The following is a 13,132-nucleotide window of genomic DNA, read 5'->3' as shown; positions in this document are numbered from 1 at the left end:
GCAGAGGGAGAGACAAAATCCCAAGCAGACTCCTCACTGATTTTGGATACTTGGGGCTTGATTCATGACCCTAGGATCACGAATGGAGCCAAAACCAAGAGTTGGACACCTAACTGACTTGAGCCACTCAGGTGTCCCGAGAACGAGTGAATTAAATAGATGTAAGCAGGATAAAGGTTTTCAGATGAATTTTTAAAATAGCTTCTCCAAATCTTTTTGTTAACCTGAAACCTTTAAAGTTGTGCTAGATTAAGTGATGGAGGATCATTAAATATATAGATCATTTATAAATAAGATAAAAAATTAAAAAATACTGAATATAGGTTTATCTGCTTTTGGCTTCCTATTAGAGGAACTAAAAGTACCTGGATCTATCAGTAAACATGTTTTGTGCCTGAGAAATCTACTATGAGAAAACATGCATTTCCAGAAATAATAAGTATTTAAGAGTCTGCCAGGGGCGCCTGGGTGGCACAGTGGTTAAGCGTCTGCCTTCGGCTCAGGGCGTGATCCCAGCGTTATGGGATGGAGCCCCACATCAGGCTCCTCTGCTATGAGCCTGCTTCTTCCTCTCCCACTCCCCCTGCTTGTGTTCCCTCTCTCGCTGGCTGTCTCTATCTCTGTAGAATAAATAAATAAAATCTTTAAAAAAAAAAAAAAAAAAGAGTCTGCCAATCCACAGAGTGCTAGAGTAAGAGACAATTCATAACGGTTTACTTCTTTATTTTCATTAAAAATTAAGATTTTTAGGAGCACTTGTCTGGCTCAATCAGTAGAGCATGCCAACTCTTGATCTCAGGGTCATGAGTTCAAGCCCCACGATGGGCATGGATCTTACATTATTTTAAGGTTTCTAGAGTTAAAAATTCTAATATATGTAATTAAAGCCACTAAATTTTGTGGAAAAGGAAATCTGGACAGGAACATTAGGCATGGTCAAGATTGGCTAAGATTAGAATGAATTTAAGTGAATGTGTTTTATACTAAACTAGTGTAGGGGAGCCTGGGTGACTCAGTCCGTTAAGCATCTGACTCGTGATTTTGGTTCAGGTCATGATCTCAGAATCATGAGATGAGAGCCTGTGTCAGGCTCCACGCTGAGCATGAAACCTGCTTAAGACTCTCTCTCTAAATGTAAACTAGTGCTAAATTAGAATGTGGTTCTCCCTCTGTTAAACTGACAAAGTTTTCTTGGACTACTGGTCTGCTTTTGATAAGAGACTAAAAAATTCTTTTTTTCTTTACCTTTTTAAGTAATCTGCCTAGAAAACAAAGATTTTATCTTCTCAAAATAATTTCCTGTGTCTCATGTTGTTTTTATCAGGTCTTTAATTACTTAAGAATACTGAATCTTCCCTATTAAAACAGCTAAGGTTATTGTTTTATAATGACTTAACTTTTTCTATTTGCCTTCCAAGTCTTTAATTGTCACTATGGTTAACTGGATAACTGTTGTTTCACAGTTACCTATGATCCTACTTGACCAAGTGTTTTCTAACCTATGATATTTTTGATCAACTTCCCACAAATCAAACTCCAAATGAAGTATTTTTGACCTTGAACTAAATTTAGGATTTTCTAGAGGGTCCCGGAAAAACTGGAAAAGATTTGTATTCTCTCCTTATAAAAAGAGAGATGTTAAACTAATTAGGCTTATTTGGTATGTTAAATGACAGGAGATGCACTGTCAAAGTATAAAGTCTTCTTTATGTTGTATTTATATAGGTATGTATTGTTAAGTGTTCTAAAAATTATACAAAATTCTTAGAAATCTGATGTCCTGGTATAATGTTATCATTTTTTAAAAGATTTTAGTTATTTATTTGAGATAAAGCAACAGTGAGAGAGCAAGTGAGAAAGAGAGCATGAGCGGAGCAGGGAGAGGCAGAAAGAGAAGCAGGCTCTCTGCCAGGCAGGGAGCTCGATGTGGGGCTCGATCCCAGGACCCAGGGATCATGACCTGAGCCGAAGGCAGCCACTTAACCAAATGAGCCACCAAGGCGCCCCTAATGTTATTATTCATAATTTCACTTATTATCTTAAAATGTTGTGTAACACAGAAATAACCAAATTTCCTTGTCAATTCCATTATAAGAGACTCTTCTCAGATCTTTAACCACAGAAATACTTTAAAGTCCTACGTCATTCAGCGAGATTGTTTTACTCTGATGCTTAAGTGTTCCTGCAAAAGTGCTACATTTTTAAGGAGATTCATGGAAAGGATTTTGACAAGGACGGGTTTCGTTTTTTTTAAGATTTTTATTTTTTTAAGTAATCTCTATACCCAATGTGGGTCTCAAACTTACAACCCCAAGATCAAAAGTTGTATACTCTACTGACTGAGCCAGCCAGGTGCCCTGACAAGTACAAGTTTCTGATAACTAAAATCATAAAACTGAACTGGGTAGGAATTTCCACATCTATTTATTAGAAAAAACTGGATTCGAGAATTACTAACATGGCAGGTGGGGCACAGGCAACTTTCAGGGCCTTGAGTTCAAGCCCCATGTTGGGCATAGAGCCTACTTAAAAAATAAAGAATTAGTAACATGGGACTGATTGAGGAAAATTTAATTTTTATCATTTCTTGTTTGAAATATTGCTGGTTCTTTAATGTTTTGTTTTTCCCGGTTTGGCAAAACTTTTTATCTTAAACAATTTATGACTTACAACAATTTGGTAAAGTACACCTTTGTAAATAAAGATGAAATTCTTGAGTATTCTTTTTTTTTAAGTAGGCTCCATGCCGAATGTGCAGCCCAAAGCAGGACTTAAACAAACAACCCTGACATCAAGACCTGATCTGAGATCATGAGTTGGCTGCTTAACCAACTGAGCCACCCAGGCACCCCATGAATATTTTTTTCATAGTAATATAGTTTTTTACATAACTTAAAATCTGTTCTCCTTATAACAAGACACGATTGGAAATATTGGCTATGTCACCAAGCCTTTGACTGGAATGGTTTTCAAGTAAAATCTGATGGCCTGTCCCTCAGAAGCTTCTGAGAGCTCAAAGATTCCTTATGAAAAGTTCCAGGAAAGCAGTCTTCAAAAAGAGCTTATATGATCAGTCACTATTCTCACTGCACTTATATCAACAATCAGGCCAAGTTTACTGCAAATAAATTAGTTTTACTATTATCTTTGGTTTAAAAAAAAAAGTGGAGCTCATTGTATAGGGTAAGATAATGTTTGCACCTTTTAAACGTTAGATTCTGGTCCTATTAACTGTTTTTGAGGTTTTATATGCCTGTAAACTGGACTACATCCTGAATTTTTTTAGTTCCCTCAAATATCTGGCTATGCTCTCTCTCTCTCTCTCATGCTCTCTCTCTCAAATAAATAAAATCTTAAAAAAAAAAAACAAAAGCTGTGAGAACTTCAAAGTGGTAGCTGGGAATAATGCTAATGCCTTAAATTTTAATCATCTCTCTCAGTTAAACTGAGAGTCTAATCCAAACGGGGGATGGGAGGGGATTGTTAAAAAAAAAAAAAAAAAATCAGCCCAAAATGGAGTCACTTGTGCTAAGCCTCACATCAAAAAAACAAGACTTCATACCTAAACTAACTGTAGTTTCAACCTCTCCCAGAAATGTAATCTTAAACTACTCAATCCTAGAATTTCCTAGTCAACAATAGTATGGTAATCGACCCAAAAGACCCCTTCTGTCCCCAAGAAAGACGAGGTGATCGTGCTTTCCTTGTCTCTACCCCTTCTGCCAATAAAAGTCTTCCATTTGGGGGTGCCTGGCTGGCCTAATCAGTAGAGAATGTGACTGACTTTTGATTGCAGGGTTGTGAGTTCAAGTGCCATGCCGGGTGTAGAGACTAATTAAAAATAAAATTAAAACAAACAAACAAACGAAAAACCCCCAGTCTTCCATTTTGTATAGTTCTTTAGAGCTCCTTTCTATTAGCTAGATGGGATCCTGCCTGATTTATAAATCACTGAATAAAGCCAATTTGATTGTTAAATTTATCAAGAAAACTACCCAAATGCCATTAATAAACAGTACAATGGATGAGTCTTGCATATAGAAGAAAACACTAAATCTCATGTGACGGAAAGAGTAATCACGACATTTCAGGGGCGCCTGGGTGGCTCAGTTGGTTAAGCATCTGCCTTCAGCTCACGTCATGATCCCAGGTCCTGGAATAGAGCCCTTTCCTGCTTCAGGCTCCCTGTTCAGCCAGGAGAGTCTGCTTCTCCCTCTCCCTTTGCTCCTCCCCCCGCTCTTGCTCTCTCTCACACTCTCAAATAAATAAAATTTTTTAAGAAATGAGTAATCATGGGGGCGCCTGGGTGGCACAGCGGTTGGGCGTCTGCCTTCGGCTCAGGGCGTGATCCTGGCGTTACAGGATCGAGCCCCACGTCAGGCTCCTCCACTGTGAGCCTGCTTCTTCCTCTCCCACTCCCCCTGCTTGTGTTCCCTCTCTCGCTGGCTGTCTCTATCTCTGTCGAATAAATAAATAAAATCTTTAAAATAAAAAAATAAATGAGTAATCATGGCATTTCAAACACTGAGTATGGACACCTAAAGAACTATGCCTACATACTATTTTGCCAAATAAAATATAATTCTATTTTTTAAAAGATTTTTATTTATTTGAGAGAGAGAACACGCTCCAGCAAGCAAGAGTGGCGGTGGAGGGAAAGGGAGAAGCAGATTCCCTGCTGAGCAGGGAGCCTAACACGGGGCACAATCCCAGGGCCCTGGGGCCATGACCTGAGCCAAAGGCAGGGGCTGAACCAATTAAACCACCCAGGCGCCCCTATAATTTTATTTAAATTGGAACATGGCACATGTTTTTAACAAAAACTCTCCCAGGTACTTTGATAAGAAAAGATGTTAAATATCATCCTTTTCTAAAATAGACATAATTTAAATGGATAACCACTTTCAACTGCAGACTGGACACATACAGTGTTCTAAGAGTCTCAATAAGACTGATAATTTTCTATCTTATCTGGCTATTTTCTCTAGTAGCAGCAGCTTTTAATCAGCTAGAGGCAGTCCTGCTATTTAACATTTGAGTTTTATTCCACCACAGAGATTTAGGTCACTGCTTCACTGGTGCCACAGAATTTATAACCACTTTATTCCAATGTTCTGTAAATGCATTTGTTAATCACAAGATCGCAAGAACTTATAAGTTTCCCTCAAAACAGTTAATTTCTTTTTTTTTTTTTTTAAGATTATTTATTTATTTATTTGAAAAGAGAGAGACAGCCAGGGAGAGCGGGAACACAAGCAGGGTGAGTTGGAGAGGAAGAAGCAGGCTCCCAGTGGAGCAGGGAGCCTGATGCGCGGCTCAATCCCAGGACCCTGGGATCATGCCCTGAGCTGAAGGCAGACGCTTAACGACTGAGCCACTCAGGTGCCCCAAAACAGATAATTTCTAAACTATTCTCCTTACAAACAAATGACAAAAAAATTAAAAATAAACAAAAGTGTTATTAAATTATTAACACGATTCATACATCATATCAAACTAATATACATCATTTGGGACCATGCTAACAGTGCTCACACTGTCAGCCATTTGATCCAATAAACAGTACTCTGAAAAGACTGTTTCTAGAATTTATTGTGTTGCGCCACACTTACATGAATACTAAATATATACACATGTAAATGTAATATATGTCTGTCACTGAACATGGCACCTATACAAATGGTCTCAAAAAGTACTATCAAAGCATACTCTACATGAAAAAGTTTACACTTCAATATATGTACAAGGAAAATTTACAAAGAGCAGAAAACAATATTCAAATTAAACCAAAGTACTCACGTTGATGCCCAACCCATCAAAGGATTTTCCCATCGCTCCCTGGTATCAAACTCCATCTTCCATTTCTTTGTGTTATTTACTCCAGACTGCATGTTATTGCGAGCAGGAACAAAGATCCTGACTTTTCTAGTTTTGATATGCTCTTCTGGAACACCAGTTAAAGTAGTGATATCCTACAGAAAAACAAGCAAACACATTTCTAACAGCCCATATACACTCTGATGTACTTTTGCTGCTTTGTATATTCATGCAATTCTATTCAGATTTATAAACTGGGGGTTTTGTTTTGTTTTTTTTTAGATTTTATTTTTATTTATTTGAAGAGATAGAGACAGCCATCGAGAGAGGGAACACAAGCAGGGGGAGTGGGAGAGGAAGAAGCAGGCTCATAGCGGAGGAGCCTGATGTGGGGCTCGATCCCATAACACCGGGATCATGCCCTGAGCAGAAGGCAGATGCTTAACGACTGCGCCACCCAGGCGCCCCTGGGGTTTTAGCTTTCTGACTTCACTACTCTTTAACCCTATAAATTGTTATTTTGATATCCGGAAAAGGTATATTGGGAGGAGTGTTAGGGTACAGTGGGAAAGGGTTCATGAAAAAATTTAGGTCCCTTCTGTCCAACAAAGCATTGGTAATTTCTGAAGAGTTTGCTGGTAGAAGAGCCTGTCATCAGTAGATTCTTATTTCTTGAGCTGGTGTAACTAGTAAGCAGAGAAAAAATGTGAATGGATATTAAAAGGAGATATAAAAAATTAATAACTTTTAAATAGGAAAAAATCTATTACCAGTGATTTCTGTGTCAAACTGCTTACAACGCATTTCCTTTAGAGGAAGGCCTAAGCCTTTTGGTAAACAAAACCAATTAACAACTTTAATTAGGATTTTATTTCCCTTTGGTGAAATCTACTGAAAAGAAAATAATACATCAAATCTATTCTGAAAAAGTAAGCCAAAAAAGTCACACAATTTTTGCAGAAATGTGAAATGAAAACAATGGTAACTTTCTTGACTCTTCTTAAAATAATTTTATCCAGTAACAAATGCTCAAATGATAAATGCATGTAATTTTGATGCCCCAGATTAGACCTATTTATCAAATATAGTAGCAATCAGGACACAAAACAGTAAAGTAATTCAGAGTTTAGGTCTCCATTCAGTAATGGCAGAAATACTTTATTTGATCAAAGTAAGATCATATCAGCGTTAACCATATTCTTATAAACAAAGCATAATAACATCATGGTTCCCTTAACTTTAAATAACTGGTTAAAAACAACACAGTTAATATGAAAATGATACCAAATTTGTGAAAACCAGAAAATTTTGTGAATTTCAATTTCATTGTAACATATCCGCTAAAGAAGACTAATGTTTATTTATAGTTCCACTCTAAATGCTATGGGCCAAGTAGTGTTAATACTTGGTACTGCAATATGTACTGGGAAAATACTAAGTGTATTTCTGACTGCACTCATCTTCCTACTCACAGATTTTTAAAAATTGTTTAAAGTTATTTTAGCTGGCATCCAATCTTCTGCTTAACATAATACCTTTCCACCTGCACCAATAATTAATGAGGTGGGGTTACTTTGTCACAGCTTGTCTGTTCGGAGAAACTACCAAAATAATCCATATAAATATTTATACAAATATGCACTTCAAGGATGTACCTACATTTTAAAAGTTTCTTTGCATACAGGATAAAATAAAAGCAAAATAAGTGCAACTGGTTCATAATTTTTAAACGTATGAATGTTAAGTTTTAACTGATAAACTTTGTCAAGTTCAATTTCAAAGAAATTTCAGGAATGATTATACTTGATGACTTTCTGAAGCGTATTTCTCTACTCAAGAGCTGAAAGAGACTCCTGGGAAGTCCTAAAAAATCTGTCACATTAATTTATTATTTAATATTATGTATCTTTATATTAAAGTCATATTTCCTCAGCTAGAGTTGAAGTGGGATATAAACAAACAATGTAAGTGTGTTACAAAATTACAGGGTGAGGCATCAGTTCCAAATTCCACAGCAAACCCTCTATAGCGAGTTCATAAAAACTAAAGCTATAAGTTAGCTACTCTTTAAGACTTTCAGGAAAGGAAACATATTAAACTCAATTAGCTCAGGAAGATGAGATTATAGGAAACATTTACTTTTTCTTTATAACTGTGATGTATATATGCCAAAATAAGAAAAAAGCAATAAAACTTTTTAAAAAGGAAATAGCATTTCTTGATTTGTACTATTAACATAAAAAAGGACAATGATTTTTTTTTTTTTAAGGATGGAAAATCTCTCTTAAGTGGCTATAAAATGTTGCTAAGCTCTTTTTATTTTGAACAACTATCTATCAGTGCTTCCATGGCTTCTGAAAGAATGGCATTTTTTTATTTATTGATACCATTCCCCAATTTAAAGTTGTCACTGGCACAAATAAGTTCCTGAATTTTGAAGCCTAAGTTGTCCTGACACAGAATCCCTGTTTTTGCCTGCAGAAGACATGTAAGGTACTGCAGCCGAGTTGAGCTGCTGCCAGAGACTGAGGATGAAAAGGCTTGGCATCTCTCACATACTTGACACCTAAAGGGCACAGAAGCTCAAAAATTCCTAGTCCCTGTAGGCACACTCTTAGTCTAGACAAACTGATTTCTCACACTTTTAAAATGCATTACGACACTATTGTTATCATTTCATCCACACAGCTTCAGCTAGTGACAGAAGAACCTGTCCTTTAAGCCACATTTCAATGGGCTAAAAGCTCCCACTCCAAGATTCCATTAAAACAATGTAATACTTGAAAAGAACTATGAGGCACTATGTTGAAATCTTTACTTGTGTTTTGAATTCTTTGCTCTCCCTCAAAATAAATAATAAAACATCTGCAAACTAAACTATATTGAACCAAAGACATTATCTCTAGATTTCTACTTTGGTATTGCAATATGGATCACCTGTGGTTTAAAAAAAAAAAAAAAAAAACACTTATAAAAGATACAAATGCTTTGAAGATGTCAATATTGTCTTTTACAGATTTCTCACTTTATTGGTAAAATATTTATAAATAATAATTCATAATTTTCTATTACTACAAAAAAGCTAAATCACATTGGATGAGTAAGAAGCCTTCAAGTTTTTACTTGAAGAAACTCAAGACTCATCAGCTAATAATTACCTATAAATCAAGTTACCCTTTGGATAATATACACTAATTTACTGAATTTTAAAACTTTTAATTTTTAAACAGATTAAAGCATAAAAATTATTAAAGAATGTCACTATCTTAAGTTTCACAAACACCATCTTAGGTACAATAATGTGATTTTAAGAAACAGTAATGATTTGTAGACTGAAGGGCAATCAAATATTTGCTACTGAAAAGATGCGTATCATAATTCTGAAGTTCCACTCTTTCAGCACCATCTCTTCCACAGTTTTAAATTCTGGAAGAGCTTACAGCTGACTTTCTATTTCACAGGTCTAGTTAGATGGAAGAAGAATTAAAAAAATCATTAAGAAAGTATATGCCAGCATATGTAAATGACCTTTATTCTTTCAAATACCAATTTCCATTATAAAATATTAGTTTTCCATATAAAAACTGTATGATTCGGTTATCAACTGTCCCCATTTATGTTGTGTGAATTCAACTTTTTTTTTTTTTAACAAAGGAAGCAGGGAACAAGCAATGGGAAGTTGGTGTCAAAATGCAGAAAAACCTCCCAGCAAGCTTCTTGCAACCACCCAGGATTTAGAGTCTTGCTGGTCGCTCTCTTTTCAATACCAGAATTTCACACATTTCAATGACTATTATGACTTCAAAGAATCAAATTTTCATCATTGTCCGTCATCTGCCGGTTGATTTGTATAAAGGAGTTCTTCTGCATGCACTCCAAACAAAAGCCTCCTTACTTTTGTGGCTATATATCAAGTTTAAAAGTTTTGTTTGTGACAGTTGTGTCTTTGGTAAATTAGGGTAACACTGAAGGAGTGCAGCTGCTCTGCAGGAACCTCCTTTTTGGCACCATTTCACTTAAATAAAAACTGAATAATTAGCTTCTGCCTTTATTAAACCACAAAAATGCCACTGGCCTTAGTAATTACTTCCAGTTGCCCCACCCACTTAACCTTAATAGTTTACACTTGTCATAAACAGAAATAAATGAAAAAGGTTTTTGCGACTTTGGGGAATTTTTGATATATCTCCCAGTACATCCAGAAGAGCCAAAATTTTAACCAGGCTTTTTGGTAATAAGTTCACTAAATTGCATGTATGGATCAAGACTGAAAAGTTTTAATAGAGCACATACTGGAACATTAAGTACAAATATTGTCATAGAAACTTGTTCTACTGCAAGCTTTTAGTTACCAATTATGTATTTAAATTTATTCCAGGGCTAAAACTGATCTAAATTTGAAGACTGCGTTTATATTCTACTTCAACCATGAAAGATTTTAAAAAGAAAACAATTTTAGATCTGTAATAAAAACTTCCTTTCAAGTACCCTACAGATACTTAGCACAAGAAACTCATTAAATGGTCTCATAAATAATGAAGGACATTTTACGAAATAAATTTTACAATTCGAAAAATATAGAGTTGACAGCATAACCAAATGTATTTACTTATCACAGAAGAACTTTAAGCACTTCCAAAAAGTCAGTAGCCATAAAAATTGAGATACAAATAAAAATTGCAAAAATACATTGATGTGGTAATCCAACCAGGTGATGAAACTAGTGTTGGAATGTAACATTACATTTTGCATGCTGGGCAAGGCTATCATGAAACCAAAAGTTAAGTTTTAAATAAAATGTTAAGATAGAAATAGTAACATGCAAATGACTGAAAATCATAAAACAAGTTAAAAACTAAGAATTAGAGACGTTTCTCTATCTCAACCTATTTTCATTACCTTCTGAGCAGGAGCAATGGTTAAAAGCAAAGGGCTGAGTCAAACTGGGTTAGAAGAATCCCAACCTTCAACTGTGGGCAAATTAATAAACTTTTCTTAATTCACCATCTATAAAATCAACTAAATGAGGTAAAATGATGACTAACGTCTCAGACAATAAAAAGAATGTATTATCTCATTTACTCAACATATTTTTCAGCACCTCCTATGTATTAGTTACTGGACACAATGCTCAAAACAATACAAACATCATTTCTATCTTCATGAAAATTAATACTGAACTTTTTAAAAAGGACAGGGTGAATAAATAATAGGAAGCTGGCGTTAAGATGCAGAAAAATCTATCTTCCTTGAAAACTGAGTTAGTAACCAAATTACAACAAAGGGTTTTATAATTAAAGTCAGTAAGTTGCTTCAAGTCTGGAGAGAAAAATGCAGCTTTTTAAAAGAGCTGAATATCCCATTTGTTGTCTACATCAAAAATACTGAGTAAAATATATGTTAAATTGGTTTTATTAAGTATGAAAACATACTGGTAAGCCTATGACATTCATAAAATAGAATAAGATATAATTTACCTTTATTTGTTTAACTCCAAATCAAAGATCCTACTATGCCAAGTTAATTATGCCAGAGGCTGCAGAGCATGTAAAGACACAATTTTTTCCTGAATAAAGTTTACAATTTGTGCACCCATGGTGGGGGTTATGTGTGGGGAAATAACTAAATAATCATACTGTGAAATACAATATTGGTTAAGAGGAAGGAAGTATAACTCAGATAAATCTGGAGGAACCCCAGCCACCATTTGCTACCTGTGCAGTACTGACAAGCTGTTTAAACTCTGTATGTCAGTTTCCTACTTTAAAAACTGTATCATAGAGCCTATGTCGTAGAACTGTTTGGAAGGATTGTATCAGGTTTTAAAGGTGAAAAAGTATCAGAAAATACCTGACCAAAGAGGGACAAAGAAGGTGATTCCTTCAGGATACTTATGATTTTAAAGATACTGGTGAACATAGTACCAGTATTAAAGAGAAATTTATAAAAATATATCCGTATGCTTAAAACCCTAGCAACTGTTTTCTTAACTGGTTTACCTACCAATAATTATCTATATACATATCCACTTTACATAGTTATAATATTTTGCATTGATTATTTTTAAGTATCACATCACTACCTTTTTTTTTTTTAAGATTTTTTTTTATTATTTATTTATTTGACAGAGATAGAGACAGCCAGCGAGAGAGGGAACACAAGCAGGGGGAGTGGGAGAGGAAGAAGCAGGCTCCCAGCAGAAGAGCCTGATGTGGGGCTCGATCCCATAACGCCAGGATCACGCCCTGAGCCGAAGGCAGACGCTTAACCGCTGTGCCACCCAGGCGCCCCACATCACTACCTTTTTTTACATGTAGTTACCCAGTGTTCATATTTGTTTTAATGGTCTCATTAAAAATCTATGAAGTTGATATGTCACACTGTCTTAGCCAATTGTGTCAGTCAGCCCTCTTGCTAAACTATAGACACCAACAGTTAATCAGAAATAGACAAGACCACTTAACTCATTTTCTAACTAAAATGCATTGTGCTTATTTCTTATTGCACTTTCCTGAGTCACTGACAAAGACATTTTGTAATGACTGAAACATTCCAACCACCAGACCAGAGAAGCCCAGATAGCAAAGGGAATACCTAGAAGACCACTCCCCACACATCCCCTTCCCAGCCCAGACAGGATCATGGGCTAAACACATACTGACTGCTACCCAGGATCGTATACTCTATGCTTGCTTTCTTGAATGGAACCCCCACCCCCAAACTCTCCCATTTTGCCAGCAGAGAGGCTGTTAAGGCTTGGGCCTGCCACTTCCAAAGGCTGCTGGCACCTAAATTAAATTTCTCCCTTTCTCTTTCCCAAACCCTTGTCTCTTGAGTTACTGGCTTCTCTTGCAACAAGTTTGTTCAGTAATAGTGTTGGCAAACCCAGCCAGAAGTCATGCTCTGATTTGTCCAGCCCCCTCAGGAATCCCTGGGACGGAGCAGTTCGCTGAGGCAGTGCATGAGGACACACCCATTTATTTCCTGAGTTAGTGGCTATGATAAATCAATCAGCAACAATTCCTCATTACTGAAAAATCAAATTATTTCATTATTATTACCTTTCAAGTATACTACAATGAAAATCCCAGTAAACTAATTCCTTTAATTGTCGCTGACGGCAGACTTGACAAAGTCGAAGGTTTTAAGAATTTTCATGCTCCCTGAAATGTTATCAAATTACTTTCCAAAATTGTGATCAAATTTTATATTGCCACCAACAAGGTAAGCCAACCTCCACTTACTCTCTCAAGGTACAGAAACACAGGTATATATTAATTGCCTTGAATTTATTTAGTGTGTGTTTTCACACAAA

At 35.9% G+C, this 13,132-nt stretch overlaps 1 protein-coding gene across 2 annotated transcripts in view; it reads right to left on the bottom strand.

Moving 5' to 3' along the window:
* The window catches only part of NDUFS4 (NADH:ubiquinone oxidoreductase subunit S4), a 114,071-nt gene that overhangs the window by 32,112 nt on the left and 68,827 nt on the right, over window positions 1-13,132 (bottom strand). For both annotated transcript variants that reach the window (XM_026510686.4, XM_026510685.4), the window contains exon 3: window positions 5,800-5,972. In XM_026510686.4, coding sequence (XP_026366471.1) covers window positions 5,800-5,972 — 173 coding nt within the window. The remainder of the gene's footprint in view (window positions 1-5,799; window positions 5,973-13,132) is intronic.

This window comes from Ursus arctos, unplaced genomic scaffold (genome assembly GCF_023065955.2).
Source record: "Ursus arctos isolate Adak ecotype North America unplaced genomic scaffold, UrsArc2.0 scaffold_15, whole genome shotgun sequence".
NCBI lineage: Eukaryota > Metazoa > Chordata > Mammalia > Carnivora > Ursidae > Ursus > Ursus arctos.
The sequence above is the reverse complement of the archived record's forward strand: the minus strand, read 5'-3'. Positions and strand labels throughout refer to the sequence as shown.